General features: G+C 41.5%; 2 protein-coding genes across 7 annotated transcripts; both read right to left on the reverse strand.

Moving 5' to 3' along the window:
- Positions 1-1,121: 1,121 nt before the first annotated feature.
- LOC135508017 (pinin-like) lies at positions 1,122-6,463 on the reverse strand. Its single transcript, XM_064927896.1, has 9 exons — positions 6,317-6,463; positions 5,436-5,507; positions 5,275-5,352; positions 4,163-4,238; positions 3,980-4,074; positions 3,805-3,880; positions 3,453-3,608; positions 3,129-3,267; positions 1,122-2,997 (listed from the first exon to the last, which is right to left on the reverse strand). Exons 1-9 carry the CDS (start codon positions 6,427-6,429, stop codon positions 1,721-1,723), a joined length of 2,082 nt encoding a protein of 693 aa, XP_064783968.1. The 5' UTR covers positions 6,430-6,463; the 3' UTR covers positions 1,122-1,720.
- An 838-nt stretch (positions 6,464-7,301) lies between these two features.
- On the reverse strand, positions 7,302-9,906 carry LOC135508018 (gem-associated protein 2-like). Of its 6 annotated transcripts, none has more exons than XM_064927898.1 (11): positions 9,862-9,906; positions 9,594-9,719; positions 9,401-9,485; positions 8,959-9,048; positions 8,816-8,875; positions 8,619-8,732; positions 8,465-8,509; positions 8,267-8,335; positions 8,070-8,180; positions 7,830-7,888; positions 7,302-7,746 (listed from the first exon to the last, which is right to left on the reverse strand). In XM_064927898.1, exons 1-11 carry the CDS (start codon positions 9,870-9,872, stop codon positions 7,707-7,709), a joined length of 810 nt encoding a protein of 269 aa, XP_064783970.1. In that variant the 5' UTR covers positions 9,873-9,906; the 3' UTR covers positions 7,302-7,706. The 6 variants fall into 6 exon arrangements, with proteins under 6 accessions (XP_064783970.1, XP_064783969.1, XP_064783972.1 ...); XM_064927897.1 differs by having other exon boundaries at positions 9,585-9,719; XM_064927900.1 differs by having other exon boundaries at positions 9,585-9,726; positions 9,862-9,897.
- Between the last annotated feature and the right edge of the window lie 8,671 nt (positions 9,907-18,577).

Here is an 18,577-nt window from a genome sequence, read left to right on the forward strand (position 1 = left end):
ATATTCTATACAGTTAAAAGATAACGAACAACATTGCAATTGATTATGTGGACGCCTGTGTGGCACAGCAAACCAGTTCCTGGTTTGATTCCAGGCTGTATCACATCCGGCCGTGATTGGTAGTCCCATAGGGCGGTGCACAATTGGTCTAGGTAGGCCGTCATTGTAAATAAGAATTTGTTCTGAGCAGACTTGCCTAGTTAAATGTTACTTTTTTTTTAAATAACCAAAAGATTCTAGCATTCAGTTTGTCCACGTGTACTCAATGGCTGCATTTACACAGAGAGCACAATTCTGATCTTTCCCAGTTATTGGCATGAGCCGAACCTATTGTTCCAAAGATCAATTAGTGGAAAGAAATCTGAATTGCGCTACCTGTGTAAACGCAGCCAGTGAGTCAGCAACAGAAAATCACTGAGGCCCTACTGACACCAAGTGGACTTCACAAGTACTGTGTCTCTGGTATAACTAGAACGAAGGACTGGACGGCACAAAACATCTATAAAATCTAAACGTCTCAACTTTCTGGGAATTTACATTTGAGACATTGTTAATGCCTTTTGCATTCAGTGTGATTTGTACAGTTGAACTACATTTGTATGCAGTCACACTACCCAATAACCTTGCATTAATACTTCCATTTATATGCCAGTTATGAAGAGGGTGGTCAGTCATCTACAAACTTAAATTGTCCATCTGTACATTTAGTACTGGACTCATTCAAATCGCTTTATCTAATATAACTAGCAATAGCATTTGAGAAACACATTGCTCTTTGCCTGCACCATGTTCAAATAGGACTACCTTCCATCAAGTCACTTGGCAGACAGCGGTATGAAGCCTGGAACTATGGCAATGAATGACATTACAGATTGAATGTCTGTCTGGAACACCATCATCCATATATCAATGTAAAAATAAAGTCCTAGTCGGTCAGAGGGTCTATCCATGAATTCTATGAAACATGTTTCATCAGTTTTCGTCTAAAAACGTCCTAAAGCGACACTCCGAAATACATGGAGTGAGGAGTTCAGCATCCTAATTTGCATGTGGCATTTAATGAAACAGGCTGTACAAAAATACCTTGGAGCACTGACATGGAACCATTTCAGACAAGTCAGTCAAGTAATCATGTTTTTTTTTATTCAATATGCTTAGGTTTCATTTGGACAAAAAAAATATTAACATCACTTTCCAAAACAAGTGTCTTCAACAATGCATAGCTAGACATTGTGCATGGTCAGACTGGCTTTATATGGATCAAAAAGCTGTCGGTTACAAGTGTTCAACATTATACAACTGAAAATGCACAATTACTACCAACACTGGATTCAGAGAATACACCCAGTATACAACCCACCCTATTCTCATTGCTCCTATGCTTTAGAACAAGTAAAGACATTTATGGGAGAGAAAATGTAAACTTGATGCATCAATTACAGTAAAAGCAGACAATAGAAAAGTCTAATAAAATAAAAATCGAGGTAAAAGAAGTCCAGAAACCAGAGCAGCAAGACCATGTCAAAACTGACTGGTGACTAGAGAAAAAGCTTGATGATTAAAAACCCACATTATTCGAAAAAAATACACTGAGGCAGTTTAGCTTCCCTCTTCTGGTGAATTGCATTTAAGGAAATCCACAACCTTTCAGTTACAAAAATGTATTTATCAAAAGTAGAAACAAAACTAAGCATGACATGACAGCAGAACTCACTCAACTTTAACGCCTCTTTTCCTTCCTATCCGACTTGCGATCCCTGTCGCCGCGAGAGGACCTCTTCCCTGACCGGCTGCCTTCAGAGGTGGTCCTCTTCCTGTCAGACTTGGAGCTCTTATCTTTGGAACCTTTGGATTCACGACCACTGCCCTTGGATGACTTGTGGCTCCTCTCAACTACTGCCTTCTTCCTCTCCCTGTCCCTCTCAGATGGCCTCCTCCTACGTTTCTTGTCCTTCCTCCCTCGGCTGCGGCTCCTGCTAGAAGAGCTGGAGGAGCTGCCACTGGAGGAGCTGCTCCTGCTGGAGGAGCCACTAGAGGAGGAGCCAGAGCTCCCACTGGACGAGGAGCCGGAGGAGCTGCTAGATGAGCTACTGCTGCTTCTGCCACCACCTCCCTTCTTGTCCTTTGACTTCTTACGTCCCCTGCTGGCTTCCTTGCTCGGGAGCACCAGCTCCTTGGGAGCCGCAGCATCATCCTGGGCCTGGGCAGGCTGGGCATTAGTGGTCTGCTTTATGGCACCTTGATCAGCCTCATGGCTCTGCTCGGTTGTGAGCGGCTCTGGATCCGTTCCAGTCTCCAGTAGGGGGATCTGAACCTCAGGAGCCATAGATGTTACATCAGAGACTTCCACACGAGGGTTGCACTCTGAGAGCAGGGGTGTGGCCACTTCTATACGTGGCTCTTCATCTTCGTTTGGTTGCATTTCAATGCTCTTCTCCTGGCCGTCTGACACAGCTGTGAGGTCCTGACCGTGAAGGGGCTCCTTTTCTGCCTTAACCGGTTGCTGCTCTTCTACTCCTTTCTCATTACCTACCTTCACTGGACTATCCTCCATCTTCTGATCCCCGTCCCTGGCCTGCCCTTCAGCCTCCCTCACTAGTGCAGTACCCTCCATCTGCTCTACCACATCTCTAAACTCCACTATTCTAGTGTCTTGACTGTCTTCCTCAACCTCCTCCATCTCATCTGCTTTAGTCCCCCCCTTCTTAGACTCCTGCTCCCCGACTTTCTCTACTGGCTTTTTCTTTCTGTCCTCCTTACGTTTTACACCCTCACCCCCCTGTTCCTCCTCTATTGTTGCCTCATCTTCCTCCTCCATCTCCACATCAAACCTGTTACCTGTCACTTTGACTACCTGACCCGTGGGCTTACCCTCCTCTCGATCTTCTTTCTTCAGGTCCTTACCCAGAGCGGTGTCCCTCTGAGACTGGCGCCGAGGGCGAGCCTCCATCTTATTCAGATGTTCAGCAAATGCCTCGCGTCTCTCCTCAAACATAACTGAAAACAGGGATTTTTTATTTATTTTTAAAACAGATTCAGTGACACCACAATCCACACCAAGGATAGGGAGTGTATTATGGCTACTTGTTGGAGGGCAGAATAACTTGGCTAATTGCACAATTGCTTACCATTCATTTTTTTCTGAGACTCATCTAAGAGCTTCTGAGTGGCTGAGCACATCCTCCCAGGCAGAAAGAAGATGGGTGGCTTGGTCTTTGTGCGGATGTACTTGACAATTTTTGTGTTGTGCACATTCCACTCCTCTTGCTAGAATACAAAAAGGTTAATGAGCATTCAACCATCCCACCTACATATGGGGAAATCTGTCACACACACAAAGGTTTCATTTCACCTTAATGTAATGTTATTACAGATTAAAAAAAATTATTTTTTGGCACCAGCACAACCAATGAGGTTGAATATTGCTTTCAAGCTTCAAGAAAAGTCTTTACCAACTGAGCAAGCTCCACTTTCTGCTCCAACAGTCTCAGCTCTGTCTGCTTGGCACGCCTCTCCTCAAAGAGCTCTCGTCTTTCTCCCTCTACTTTTTTGCGCTCTTGTTCAGCTTGAACTTCCAATTTTTGTTCAATCTCAATGCGTTTCTTTTGCTGAGAAGAGATAGATCAAAATTATATATAAATTCACACATACAATTTCCCCATTGGCAAATATTCCAAACTATATCCTAACAGCTGGAATAATTTTCACCAAGCTAGCTTGAAGGCTAATTCTGAAGGTCACTTTCATGCATTTACTGTATTAGAGTACTAGCTCACCAGTGTTAAGAGTAAACAAAATTCCTACCCTATCCGTTGCCACATTAGATTCCTGCTTGAATTTCTGTAATGTTCCCATCAACAGGCCAAACATGCGTCGATTCCTATAGGGAAAAAGGACAAAACAAAGAACATTTACATGATTTCTTGGAGATACACAAACTAAAGACCATTATTTCCCTAAGCATGTACAATGACGTTACCTTTGTTTTCCCCTCTCATCCATGGTCTGATCCTGGATCAGGTCTCGACGTGTACGCTCCTTGGAGGTAGCTACTACTGATGACTGCAACACTGGCTGTGTTTGGACAAAGGCAAGTGGAGAGTTGGACTTTTAAAACATAAAAGTAAAAGAGTCAGACAGTGAGTGTATAATGATAGTCTACCTTTTTGACATCGTCATCATCTTCAGCGTCGCTGTCATGGCGTGAATCTCTCCTCCCTCTCTGGTCACCGGCCAGCCTATACAACAAAGACACGAGCAACACAAATGTGTGATTAACAGGCCACATCAAATAGAAACCACCAGGTGTAGGGCAATACCTTTTTAGGAGTGCCCACTGCCGATTAATTGACACCATATGGAAGTGACTGCAATAATCATGCAACAAGGAATGACAGCCTACTAAGTGAAAGTTGGGTTCTTGCACAAGATAAGTCTCCCTCTGGCTATCTGCCTTGTCAATATCCTCAGTGTCTATTAGCTTCACTTGTCTGTGCATCCATCCTGTGTACGGTAACTAGCGGATTTGCACTGGTTTTAGAATCTTTTTGTTAACTACTCAACCAGGCATTAGAAAATGAGGGAAGCTAAAATGACTTAATCTTCAAAGTTCTTAATCTCTTTAGAGGACATGTATGAGATCTGTAAATTTTATTTTGCTGGATTAATCCCTAAAACATCCTAACACACTGCGAGCCAGTACCAGTTGATCAATTGTTGCAACCGAGAGAGCAAGCTCAAGACAGAGTGGACAGGCAGAGTAAGGAGATTATGCAATTGAAAGACAACTTGAACCAACCTCCCTGCATACCCAGTGTGATTTATAGAGGATATTTACTTTTAATAATAACATGTACTGACAACGCAATGTTTTAAAGTTGTCTAATTTATAAAACATTTTCCCACGCGCTGCAGATGGCTGTATCGATCCACTAATACAGCAGTAGTAAAGGCCCAGCGCACTAACATTACATTTGTCAAAGAAAAATCCCTGAGCTGCAGACTGCTATATCAGTCAGTTATTATTAATAATAACAATAACTACTTTTTAAATGTAACCTTTATTTAACTAGGCAAGTCAGTAATAAGAACAAATTCTTATTAAGAATGACGGCCTATAAATGCCAAAACCGGACAATGCTGGGTCAATTGTGCGCCGCTCTATGGGACTCCCTACAGCCTGGACCCCTAATACAAGAAGGCCCATTGAGAATTGTTTTTAATATACATTTTTATTACGATTTTTTTTTATTACGATCTACAGATTACTCTTACCTCAGGAGGGCCCCTTCAATATCCCTCTGTTTCACTGGGGGTCCTCCTGGTCCACCGCTGATGTCGGAGAGTCCACGCCTGCAGACAAATACAACATAAAGCTCAATGAAATAATCACACATACTTTTGGAGATAAAGCCTAAATATGAAATATGTTTTACCTCAACAAGTTGATTCCTCGCCCCCTACCTCCTCCAACACCTGGGATGGTTGGCCTTCTAACTTGGCCGGGTCTGTAAGGAAAGCAGAGAAATTACATAACGTTACATTTAACATAAATGACCAGAGCTAGCTGTAAATATCATTGTTTTTAGAAAAACGTAGCCAACGCTACATAGGGGGCAGGGTTGGGGGGGGAGCAGGGTTGGGGGTATAGAATAAAACAGAAATGGACTAACTACTGGACTAACTACTGTTACTTCAAGTAACGTTAGTTACTCTGACTAGTCTGGAAATTAAACTGAATCGAAACTAGCCAGCCAAAGGACACTAGCGAGCAACAACCGAGTAGCTAGCCAACTGGCTAACTTTACCAGTTGAACAATATTTTATTTTATTTTACCTTTATTTTACTAGGCAAGTCAGTTAAGAACAAATTCTTATTTTCAATGACGGCCTAGGAACAGTGGGTTAACTGCCTGTTCAGGGGCAGAACGACAGATTTTGTACCTTGTCAGCTCGGGGATTTTGAACTTGCAACCTTTCGGTTATTAGTCCAATGCTCTAACCACTAGGCTACACTGCCTAGTGTGGACATAATGTTAGCGAAGTAAAAAAAAAACAGTAACGCTAGTTACCTAACTATAGTAATTGCATAAGTATTTGTACTTGTAGCTAGCTAGCCAATTAGCACACGGCCGATTCCATTCGACAGCACAGACACGCAACCAAGCGGCTAGCTGGTTATGCACGAGAATGGGAGATGCCATTTTTGTCGTGGGATTGGCATTTGTTGCTAGCTATTCAGCATAGTTAGCTAGAGGACGAACGAATGCTGAAAAGGTTATTACAATTTAAGTTTTCAAATGCATTTTTGTCATACCTCAATTCATTAGGATCCCGACCAGTTAATTTACGAATATTATCGTCTACATTTTTCAAACTCTCTTTCGCTTTCTCAAGCTGGGCTTGCAAAGATCCCACTGCCACCGCCATCTTAGCTACAGTAACTGCCTTTCCTCGCGGGCACGCCAGCGAAGTGTTGGTCGCTCGTCGCAAAGCATCACTGGGTGATAAGCGCGTTTCACTAGCTTGATTGACAACTCAAAAGCCCAATCGGCAACTTCGTAATCTAAACGCACACGGCCATAAATTGTAATCTTTCTCCAGTCAACAACGTCCATTAGTTTGTTGATCAATGAATGATTTTGATAATGACAAATAATTTGTAATTTGGTTGTTTTGGTCCTAGAGATACACCACAGAACAGTGGAGCCTAAAACATCTGGTAACAGTCACTCATTCAGAATAAAAGGATGTCCAATGTCTTTATGGCATTCAGTTTTTCTTGATGGTACAGCGCAGTGGTGGGCTTGTAGAGATGCAAGTGTAACCGGTGTGAAATGGCTAGCGAGTTAGTGGTGGTGCGCGCTAATAGCGTTTTAATCGGTGACGTCACTCACTCTGAGACCTTGAAGTAGCGGTTCCCCTTGCTCTGCAAGAGCCCCGTTAGTGACTGTAGTTGATGTGTGCAGAGGGTCCCTGGTTTGAGCCCAGATTGGGGCGAGGAGAGGGACGGAAGCTACACTGGTGCTGTTGACCCAAATCACTGGTTGCTGTGGAAAAGGGGGGTGAGTGTAACCAATGTGAAATGGCTAGCTAGTTAGCGGTGGTGCGTGCTACTAGTGTTTCAATCAGTGACATCACTCTCTTTGAGACCTTGAAGTAGTGGTTCCCCTTGCAGTGGAGCACTAGGTAACAATGTTTCGAGGGTGACTGTTGATGTGTGCAGAGGGTCCCTGGTTCAAGCCCAGATTGGGGTGAGGAAAGGGAAGGAAGCTGTACTGTTACACAAGCCACAACAATGGTGAAAGCAAACATTTTATTTAACTCCAGCAATAGCAGAAAGTGAACACAGACTGTAATAGAAAAAAATAAACTGTCTAATTGCACCAGTTAGCCTAGCAATTAAGAGCATTGGACCAGTAACCAAAAGTCACTGGTTTGAATGCTGAGCAGACTAAGTTAAAAATATGCTGATGTGCCCTTAAGTAAGGTACTTACCCTAATTGCTTCTGTAAGTCACTCTGGATAAGAGTGTTTGCTAAATGCCAAATCTATTGGGTCAAATGTTCTCCATAAGACTTAATATTTGCTTTATCTAAAGGCTTCAAATTGCCACAGATCCTAAATCGGAGCATGGTGATGGGTTCATAGAGCTACAGCTCATGGGGTGATGAGTTCCAGCCTGGTCGTGGATTCCATCAACCCGTTTAGTCCTCCTTATCGGCCAAGTCGTTTTGATCAAAGTACCTATGTAAAAAATAAATAAAAAACATAAGCAATCAAATGACACTATTTCCTGGCTATGAGTTTGTGAAGTCAAATAAACTTACCTAGCAACAAGGCAGATCATCAAGTTGAGAGGAGACAACCTTTCATCTTCTTGGTGTTCCTGTAATGGGAAAGAAAGAAACAAAATAATTACTATAATATACTCTGTTCATCATTATCAAATATTATCATGCAAACATTTGAGCATCTAACATTAATGTAGTTACATTTTAATTCTCCATAAGGAAGTTGGTTTGCAACATTTCATCTCAACATTAATACAAGGCACTATATCACCCTACCAGATTGGTCCGCACTTCAGAGCTCCGTCTGGCCAGCTGTCTTATTAGAGAATGTGCTTCAGGGAGGAGAGGTTTCTCAAGGCAAGCCAGCAGTGCATACTGCCATCGTCCCTAGAGAAGTTGAGCACATATTAGCCACGAAAGCATTAAAAAAGGCACAAACTCTGTATTGATAATATTAAAGAAACTGAACTCACTAACTGTGGGACAAACTCTCTCTCTTCAAACCAGTTTATCAAGTACTCCAAAACTGCAGAGACTGTGGCCTAGAAGGGAATAATAATTTAGAGAGTGTCAAACACAAGTATTGTCATTTAGGTAATGAAAAAAGGCATCAATTGATGAGAAATTAGTGTAGTAAGTATCGTATCATGCCATGCTGCGAAAACATTCACCTGATTTAACCTGCTTACTATGCTAAGGAAAGGTGGAAAACCAACCTGGTGAAACAGGTGGGTAAATGTCAAACATGATTCATGTCCATTTTTACACAGAAATCTTGCAAGATGCATCACTTAAATATTTCCTCTGTGGTCTATATACAGTTACCTTCACATAATCAAGGCCTGGATCTTCAGTAACATGGTCAGTTGGAGGAGAGTTCAGATAAACATTTTCACCCAGGCAGAACTTTTTCCATTGTTCCTCTGCATCCTGTTTTGGCTAGATACAGAACACGTACTGTAAGGTTGCTGTATTTTACAATTCACTTTTCCAACAACAACAAAAATCATCCTCATACTTACCATTAACACATTGTCATCTAAAGCTTGACCACTCCAGTGTAGTCTGTGCTTACTGATACTCTGCAAGTAGTAAAACATTATCAGAATAAGTCACTTCAAAACAAAGCGACACAACTCTGAAGGGTAGTCAAATCTATAGTTACCCGTCTTATTTCTGAGAAGTTGCTGACTTGCTGTCGCTGCCATTTTAAACTCGGTGAAAATCCTTGTGGGGCAGCTTGGCAACCCATGAGCTACCAAATAGAAGATTTGACAGGAAATTATACAGACAGACTCTCTCGCTCTCTCTCCCCTCTCTCCCACATTTTTTTATTTATTTATTTTATTGGGCAAGTCAGATAAGAACATTCTTATTTACAATGATGTCCTACACCGGCTAAACCTGAACGATGCTGGGCCAATTGTGCACCTCCCTATGGGACACAGCCTGGATTCGAATCAGGGTGTCTGTAGTGACGGCTCTAGCACTGAGATGCAGTGCCTTAGACCGCAGTGCCCCTCGGGAGCCCAAAAAATATCTGCATTGGCTGGGAAAAATCATGACCGTAGGCTACATTTAATTTGTGTCAGTGTGGTGAAACTTACCGACACATTCACTGTCTGTTTCTTTCTCAATTTCTTTGGATCAATCTTAGCCACCACAACATCTGGACAGAGAGACGCCTCTAATCTGAAAATGAGAAAGGCAGTGTTGTTTTTACTTACGTGAATACGTGTTTCCTGATCATATGCGTGAAAAAATATCAAAAGACAGAGCTGAGGGACTTACTGAACCTGCCTCAGATATTCCTGGGGATTTCTTGGAGGCTCGTTAAGATTGACGTCTTCCCCCGTTTCAATGCCGCATGTTTCCACAGGCAGAAGCCTTGGCATCAGTTCCTCCGCGTCAGATTTCATGATGATGCTGCAAACTATATGGTCAGTGTCAGACTGATACAATGTTAAATTAACCAATGACCTTTGCACTTACTATTGTACTTCTTAAAATATCACTTTATAAAGGTTGTTATGTTGGATAACGACACAAGTCTCACGTCAAAACAAACCTTGTCGCCATCTTGTTCGACTTCCGAATCAATCATGACGCATACAGAACGCGCCCGTTGCCATGGTGATTTAAAGAAGATGCTGCGCGTGTATTTTGCATTCTAAGTTCCACCGGTCAAAGTCGAAAATAGAATGTTCCACATATTTTTTTCTAACAAAATCTACTACGCCATAATGACTATACAAATAGTTTAAATCACTTGAAGGGAGATAGTTATACAATCATTGGTTGTTTGTGTTTCTTAATGATCAGCTCTTAATACAATTAAATTGGAATCTTGTTACAAATTAATCATTACCCCTCGGTTACATTGTATCTTGAATCCCTCATTTAGCTATTGAAACGTCCATACATACTTGTTGAGATGTGACATCAACAGCTTGAAGGCACTGTCAATTTGACACTATGGAATTCAATGCAACCTGACTGTTCATCTCAAGGACTGCTTTAGTCAGGTTTTACATTACTGGACTTTCCAACATCAATATGGCTATTTCAACGATATACATTTGGACATTTACTATTTGCATTTTTCCAACTCTAACTTGGGGATTATGAAAGTAAGTGCAGCCGTGGCCAAAAGTTTTGAGAATGACACAATATACATTTTCTCAAAGTTTGCTGCTTCAGTGTCTTTATATATTTTTGTCAGATGTTACTATGGAATACTGAAGTATAATTTCAAGCATTTCATAAGTGTCAAAGGCTTTCATTGACAATTACATGACGTTGATGCAAAGAGTCAATATTTGCAGTGTTGATCCTTCTTTTTCAAGACTTCTGCAATCCGACCCGGCATGCTGTCAATTAACTTCTGGGCCACATCCTGACTGATGGCAGCCCATTCTTGCATAATCAATGCTTGGAGTTTGTCAGAATTTGTGGGTTTCTGTTTGTCCACCTGCCTCTTGACCACAAGATCTCAATGGGATTAAGGTCTGGGGAGTTTCCTGGCCATGGACACAAAATATCAATGTTTTGTTCCCCGAGTGACTTTGCTATCACTTTTACCTTATGGCAAGGTGCTCCATCATTCAGGAAAAGGCATTGTTCGTCAACAAACTGTTCCTGGATGGTTGGGAGAAGTTGCTCTTGGAGGATGTGTTGGTACCAATCTTTATTCATGTCTATTTTCTTAGGCAAGATTGTGAGTGAGCCCACTCCCTTGGCTGAGAAGCAACGCCACACATGAATGGTCTCAGGATGCTTTACTGTTTGGCAGGACACAGGACTGATTGTAGCTCTCACCTTGTCTTGTCTTGTCACCTTGTCACCTCACCTCTCACCTTCTACGGACAAGCTTTTTTCTGGATGCCCCAAACAATCGGAAAGGGGATATATCAGAGAAAATGACTTTACCCCAGTCCTCAGCAGTCCAATCTCTGTACCTTTCTGTACTGGTGCTTCCCCGATCCCGCAGCTGAATCAACTTTAGGAGACGGTCCTGGCGCTTGCTGGACTTTCTTGGGCACTCTGAAGCTTTCTTCACAACAATTGAACCGCTCTCCTTGAAGTTCTTGATGATCTGATAAATGGTTGATTTAGGTGCAATCTTACTGGCAGCAATATCCTTGCCTGTGAAGCCCTTTTTGTGTAAAGCAATGATGACGGCACGTGATTCCTTGCAGGTAACCATGGTTGCCAAAGGAATAACAATGATTCCAAGCACCACTCTCCTTTTGAATCTTCCAGTCTGTTATTCAAACTCAATCTGCATGACAGAGTGATCTTCAGCCTTGTCCTCGTCAACACTCACACCTGTGTTAACGAGAGAATCACTGACATGATGTCAGCTGGTCCTTTTGTGGCAGGGCTGAAATGCAGTGGAAATGTTTTTGGGGGATTCAGTTCATTTGCATGGCAAAGACGGACTTTGCAATTAATTGCAATTCATCTGATCACTCTTCATAACATTCTGGAGTATATGCAAATTGCCATCATACAAACGGAGGCAGCAGACTTTGTGAAAATTAATATTTGTGTCATTCTCAAAACTTTTGGCCACGACTATACACAACAAGAGAAGAAAGAAATATGTATCTCATATAACAAATACATTTTTTCTATCCCTTCCTGTAAAGTAAAAATTCCTATGATTTTGTATTTATTTATTTTTATTTAACCTTTATTTAACCAGGTAGGTTAGTTGAGAACAAGTTCTCATTTGCAACTGCGACCTGGCCAAGATAAAGCATAGCAATTCGACACATACATCAACACAGAGTTACACATGGAATAAACAAAACAGTCAATAATACAGTAGAACAAAAGAAAACAAAAAGTCAATATACAGTGAGGGCAAATGAGGTAAGATAAGGGAGTTAAGGCAAGAAATAGGCCATGGTGGAGAAGTAATTACAACTAAAATTACGATCAATTACATATATTTTGTTGAATGTGAAATATGCAATGTTTGTACGCTAAACTGTATTTCAGATTGATAGACGATATTGGTATTTTGTAAAACATGCTGTGAAAATTTAGGAAATGTATGCAAATCACAGAGAAAGAAGTAGCCACACAGGTCATCTTTGCAGTGCTCTATGCATTTCTGTTTTGGGCCTGTATATGTGTACTGAAAGTATGTAAATTAAAGGGTGAATAATCGGTGCTTTAAACCTTTCTATTAAAGACATTCTGTTAAAGCTCTTCTGTTCCTTCCAGAAACATGACTTCTTCTGCATTGATGAGTATGGCACATTCATTGATAATGACCCCAGTGAGTGGGACAATGAAGTTTATATCGGTTCAGAATTTCAAGAGACCACCAATAATGCTCCAGAATCTAAAACTTCCAAAGATGTCTTTGTGTCCAAACATTCGTCACAGATTAGTGATGAAACAAGAACAAAGATGCCATTCAGGTCAGAATGGAAGACTGACTAGTCTTGGACTGACTAGATGGACTGACTAGTGTCTTCGGTTTTGATGAAAAAGCTCCAGAGGAAAGGAAATGGAAGAGCAACCCCCAACTTCTAACTCCTGGTTGAATATTGGCAATAGAGATGTCTTATATTTTGTCAGTCTTATCAGGATAGAGTTGAAGAGAGAGTACCAGCAGCAGGCAGAGAGGAAAACATTGATCCAGATTAAATGATATAACAGACCCACAGGACCTTGACTAAAGTCAGTCTCATCATGATGCTACAGTGGAGCAAATTAAATAAACAGAGCACCACAGAGATGATGACACTGGTAAGGAGACAGAGAGAACAGACACAAACCCCTCAAAACCTGTTGGGGATTATGACGACGGTCAAGAAGACCGTCAGGAAGAAATGGTGGTGAATTTAGAAAAGAGGAAGATGCAGGGTGGTATGGCAGAATCTATAATAATATTGCAGGCCTTTATGGGGAACAGGATAATGAAGAGGAGGAGGATATAGTTATAGACATGGATAAAGAGTATAAAGATATCAGCCTTCAGTCAGAAGTCTCAGTCTGTGTTCTCATCCATGTTTGACACTCTGGCATCACTGTTTCAGGCAGATACCAATTATAAAAATGCTCAAATTGATGAGGTAACAGATATAAAACCGACAGCCGCAGATGCCAATAGAGAGATCTCCGCTACTCCTCAGATGGCTATCCAAAAATGATGGTAATGACAGCAATGAGGCTCCACATCCCCCTCCATTAGATATACAGTGGGGAGAACAAGTATTTGATACACTGCCGATTTTGCAGATTTTCCTACTTACAAAGCATGTAGAGGTCTGTAATTTTCATCATAGGTACGTACACTTCAACTCGAGACGGAATCTAAAACAAAAATCCAGAAAATCATATTGTATGATTTTTAAGTAATTAATTAGCATTTTATTGCATGACATAAGTATTTGATCACCTACCAACCAGTAAGAATTCCGGCTCTCACAGACCTGTTAGTTTTTCTTTAAGAAGCCTTCCTTGTTCTCCACTCATTACCTGTATTAACTGCACCTGTTTGAACTTGTTACCTGTATAAAAGACACCTGTCCACACACTCAATCAAACAGACTCCAACCTCTCCACAATGACCAAGACCAGAGAGCTGTGTAAGGACATAAGGGATAAAATTGTAGACCTGCACAAGGCTGGGATGGGCTAAAGGACAATAGGCAAGCAGCTTGGTGAGAAGGCAACAACTGTTGGCGCAATTATTGGAAAATGGAAGAAGTTCAAGATGACGGTCAATCACCCTCAGTCTGGGGCTCCATGCAAGATCTCACCTCATGGGGCATCAATGATCATGAGGAAGGTGAGCGATCAGCCCAGAACTACACGGCAGGACCTGGTCAATGACCTGAAGAGAGCTGGGACCACAGTCTCAAAGAAGACCATTAGTAACACACTACGCCGCCATGTATTAAAATCCTGCAGCACACGCAAGGTCCCCCTGCTCAAGCCAGCGCATGTCCAGGCCCATCTGAAGTTTGCCAATGGCCATCTGGATGATCCAGAGGAGGAATGGGAGAAGGTCATGTGGTGTGATGAGACAAAAATAGAGCTTTTTTGTCTAAACTCCACTCGCTGTGTTTGGAGGAAGAAGAAGGATGAGTACAACCCCAAGAACACCATCCCAACCGTGAAGCATGTAGGTGGAAACATCATTCTTTGGGGATGCTTTTCTGCAAAGGGGACAGGACGACTGCACCGTATTGCGGGGAGGATGGATGGGGCCATGTATCACGAGATCTTGGCCAACAACCTTCTTCCCTCAGTAAGAGCATTGAAGTTGGGTCGTGGCTGGGTCTTCCAGCATGACAACGACCCGAAACACACAGTCAGGGCAACTAAGGAGTGGCTCCGTAAGAAGCATATCAAGGTCCTGGAGTGGCCTAGCCAGTCTCCAGACCTGAACCCAATAGAAAATATTTGGAGGGAGCTGAAAGTCCATATTGCCAAGCGACAGCCCCGAAACCTGAAGGATCTGGAGAAGGTCAGTATGGAGGAGTGGGCCAAAATCCCTGCTGCAGTGTGTGCAAACTTGGTCAAGAACTACAGGAAACGTATGATCTCTGTAATTGCAAACAAAGGTTTCTGTACCAAATATTAAGTTCAGCTTTTCTGATGTATCAAATACTTATGTCATGCAATAAAATGCAAATTAATTACTTAATCATACAATGTGATTTTCTGGATTTTTGTTTTAGATTCTGTCTCTCACAGTTGAAGTGTACCTATGATACAAAATTACAGACCTCTACATGCTTTGTAAGTAGGAAAACCTGCAAAATCGACAGTGCATCAAATACTTGTTCTCTCCACTGTAGGTAAGGTTCAGAGTGCTAATGAAATACAGGAGGCATTCAAAAAGCTCTTGACACTAGCAAGAATATGTAATTGTCCCATGACCCTCAATTAAAGAACACAACTGGCATACTGAATCTTGAAGTTGATACAGCTATCGCTGAGATCAGTGAAAATGATGAGCATAACTCTGCAGGTAGATTAGAGTTAGATGATGTTACCACCACTAATGAACCTTTCAGTTCTCGTGGAGATGTAGAGCCAAACCAATTTGTGTTGGACAATGAGGATGTGCGAAAATCAACTGTGCTCCTCAATGGGCTTATGCATTCAAGTGATGAAGATGTCTCTAATCACCATCAAGAGAGTCCTGCTGCTGACCTCTGAAAATAGCCTGGATGATGGTGAGCCTGATCATTCAGTTGGTCGGAACGTTTTAGAAGGCTCAGGGACTTCAAATCTATCTGATTTTACTCTTATTCAGACAAAATCAGAAATATTAACAGAGGAGCTACCTGATGTATCAAAGGACACGTCTGTAATGCATGCTGACGTGGAGGACATTGACACTACAGGCATTAAAGTGGTCTCATCCAATCAGACCGGAGAGGATAGTATTCTAGTGTCTCAGTGCCCGGCAGAAGAGGACAGTGATAATCAGACAAACACGCCAGCTACTGATGATGCTTCAGTGCTGGAGGAAATCGCACAGACACCTGACCCCTATCTGCATAATGCTGATATAGCTGAATCTATTCTGAATCTATCCCTAGCTGAACCTGTCACTGAAAATGTCTCAGGACAGGAAGGACATCATTTGATTACCTCAAGTGAGGAGGTGGATAAGTAAGGACTAGAATGAGAATACATTCAAGGCACCAGATAAGAATGTTCATGTTGAAAAAATCGACAAAGATTCAGTTTCTCTGAAAGACTCGTTCTCTTCTAAACTATGAGGGAAGTAATTCCAATGTAATGTAAGTTGTTGATCAAGAAGAATTTCTCTCCTCTGATCATTCCAAGGAGTGGCACGAGGCTGATCCCATAGTTAAAGTAGGGTTGATAAACATAACCCATGACCCAACGTTAGACTCAACTATTCTAAATGATGACACTACAAGTAACAAACTTTTATCTGATAAAGCCAATGATGGTAGGGAAAGTAATATAGTGGGCAAAGCATCTGAGATAGTTGGAAGAGTGTTCACATATTGAAGTTACTGAGACAGAGTGGATAGAACCAGGGAAAATAGTTGAAGTTGAGCGAGACAATGTCTTTGAGAATGATGAAACACAGCCGTTCCAGATATGATACTAAAATCAAAAGTTATCCTGATAGCTCAGAGCTAGTTCCCCCTGAGACAGTAACAGGAAATTAAGAAAGACAGACAGCAATCCTTGAGGAGGCAGATACAGAAAACTTGTCAATGGAAGATTTCATGCATGACCACGGGAAGTCAATGAATCTAAAAAAAGACAGTGACGAGGAAAACATCCGGAAGGATAGATCCAGGATGATGAATGACCAGACGACAGCAATTGAGGACAAAAATCTGCCACAAGAAAACAGGAATCAGATGGATGACAGTAATCACATCTAAGAGTCAGTAGCAAGGAAATACTTTCAAAAAGGACCAAAGGATTGCATAATAAGATCAGTCTTGAGAAGGAGAGAGCACAGGAATTAGGCCAACAGGATAGCGAAACCGATGATGGGCGAATTAGCTTATGATAATTTACGTGCAGTCAATCAGCTTTCCCCCACTGATGAAGCTAATGATGTCATTACTCTGTCAGAGAGAACAGTAGACCATGATACATTGTATTCAGGTGAGAATTTCCTTTCAGATAGTTGTTCTAATTATCAAGAATTATCAGAACTAAAGGGATGAGAAGAAGAATAACAAGAACCCCTACCTGTTATTCCTGACTTGGACCTCCATGAACCAGAACCATAGTCTCAGTCACCTTCAGTAGAGGACTCTGACAGAGCGACAACATTTTTGAAAGAATACAAGAATATCCAAAAGTACCTAAGTGCAGGTGAGAACTACTTTGTTGGACTTGTTTGGGAAGCACTTACTAATGTGGCTTGACTACAACGTAAGACGCTCAGAGACTTTGAATGAGGGCCAAGATGGTGATAAGGACCTTGCTATAATATCAGGCTTTGAGAGGCTCCTGCAGTATTACATGGATTGGACAAAAACTCCATCTGGTGGATTTCTGGAGGATGAAGACAAATCCACAAAACGTGTGTCACTACAAAACTAGAAATACTCCTGTCAAACATAACAAAAAGATTCCTACCAGTGTTTACATGTCTCTTGCATATCAATATTGGAAAGGTTAGCATATTTTGTCAAAGTTTTTGCAATTCGGTCATTGTTAGAAATGTTCTAAATCTGACCACCATTTATTGACAATGTCTTCATGTTTTAAGAATGAATTGGTGTCATAATACAACATGTTCTCCTGCAGATACAGACAAGACAAACTGCATCAATGATGATTGTTTTACTCGTAAGGAAAACGAAGACATAACCAACCTGAAAAGAAAATATATCTACTGAGGGGGGCATTCAGACTGGCAGATGGATGGGCAAACCAGGGAGGGAGTTAAAGATAAGCAGGGGTGGAATATCTTTCGACTTCTGCACGTCAAGTCACTGGTGATACTATTGCTCATATGCTGATGGTTAAGGTGCTTCTGAAATGGCTCACTGTACAAGTAAGAATGCTTAAATGACTGTTTTAAATATACCCCTGTGTCATCTATTGAGATGTAATGAGATCTAATTTAAAAGGATCTGACTGCACAATGCATGTGTCAATATGAATGTCCCCTCTTCGTCATCATTATAATAGAATAGCTTAATTCTTCCAAGAGGGAACTTTGGTTGTGGCATTTGAATTAGACATAACAGCCCAATACACTATTAATTGACCCGATAGCCGAAGAAGCTGGTCCTTTAAAACCTTTGGTATGTTTCTCTGGTATGCAATAAATCATCCATCACAGTCATCATCCAACACTTTGAGGAGTTGGCTTTGGTGACTAGGCTATTCACTGCACTGTGGTAGTGCAATAACATGAGCATTTTAAATAGAGAATAGAGATGGAGGTTCAGGATGTTGACCAGGTGAGTGAGAGGTAGTGTTTTGGACATGCACTGAGAAGTTAGCTGAAAGGTAAACACCCAACCAACAACAACGTCTGGGCCTACTCTGAAAGGACAGGGCAGGTGACAGCAGAGGGACTTTAGTAACAGTTGGTCTCAGCTGGAGGGAAAGGTCACTTATTCCATGTTTATAGATTATTTGAGAATGGGTATAGATGTTGAATATGTGCTGTTTTCAAAACATTTTGTAGAGTACTACAATTTGCATTTGTTTCATCCAGGTTTCATCAGTTTGAGTGTAGGCAAGGATTGTCTATTATATTGACAAGATTGTAAAGTGACCCGCTCTAACAATGGAAA

This window comes from Oncorhynchus masou, chromosome 21 (genome assembly GCF_036934945.1).
Source record: "Oncorhynchus masou masou isolate Uvic2021 chromosome 21, UVic_Omas_1.1, whole genome shotgun sequence".
Taxonomy (NCBI): Eukaryota; Metazoa; Chordata; class Actinopteri; order Salmoniformes; family Salmonidae; genus Oncorhynchus; species Oncorhynchus masou.

Coding starts and splice junctions, on each gene's coding strand:
- LOC135508017 (XM_064927896.1), bottom strand. CDS start 6,429: ATGGCGGTGGCAGTGGGATCTTTGCAAGCCCAGCTTGAGAAAGCGAAA. Junction 4,239..5,274: donor ATTGAAGGGGCCCTCCTGAG/GTAAGAGTAATC, acceptor TTTGTTGTATAG/GCTGGCCGGTGACCAGAGAG. Junction 3,881..3,979: donor GATGAGAGGGGAAAACAAAG/GTAACGTCATTG, acceptor TTTTCCCTATAG/GAATCGACGCATGTTTGGCC.
- LOC135508018 (XM_064927897.1), bottom strand. Junction 8,181..8,266: donor GAGAGTTTGTCCCACAGTTA/GTGAGTTCAGTT, acceptor CAACTTCTCTAG/GGACGATGGCAGTATGCACT. Junction 7,889..8,069: donor CTGAAGTGCGGACCAATCTG/GTAGGGTGATAT, acceptor TTCCCATTACAG/GAACACCAAGAAGATGAAAG.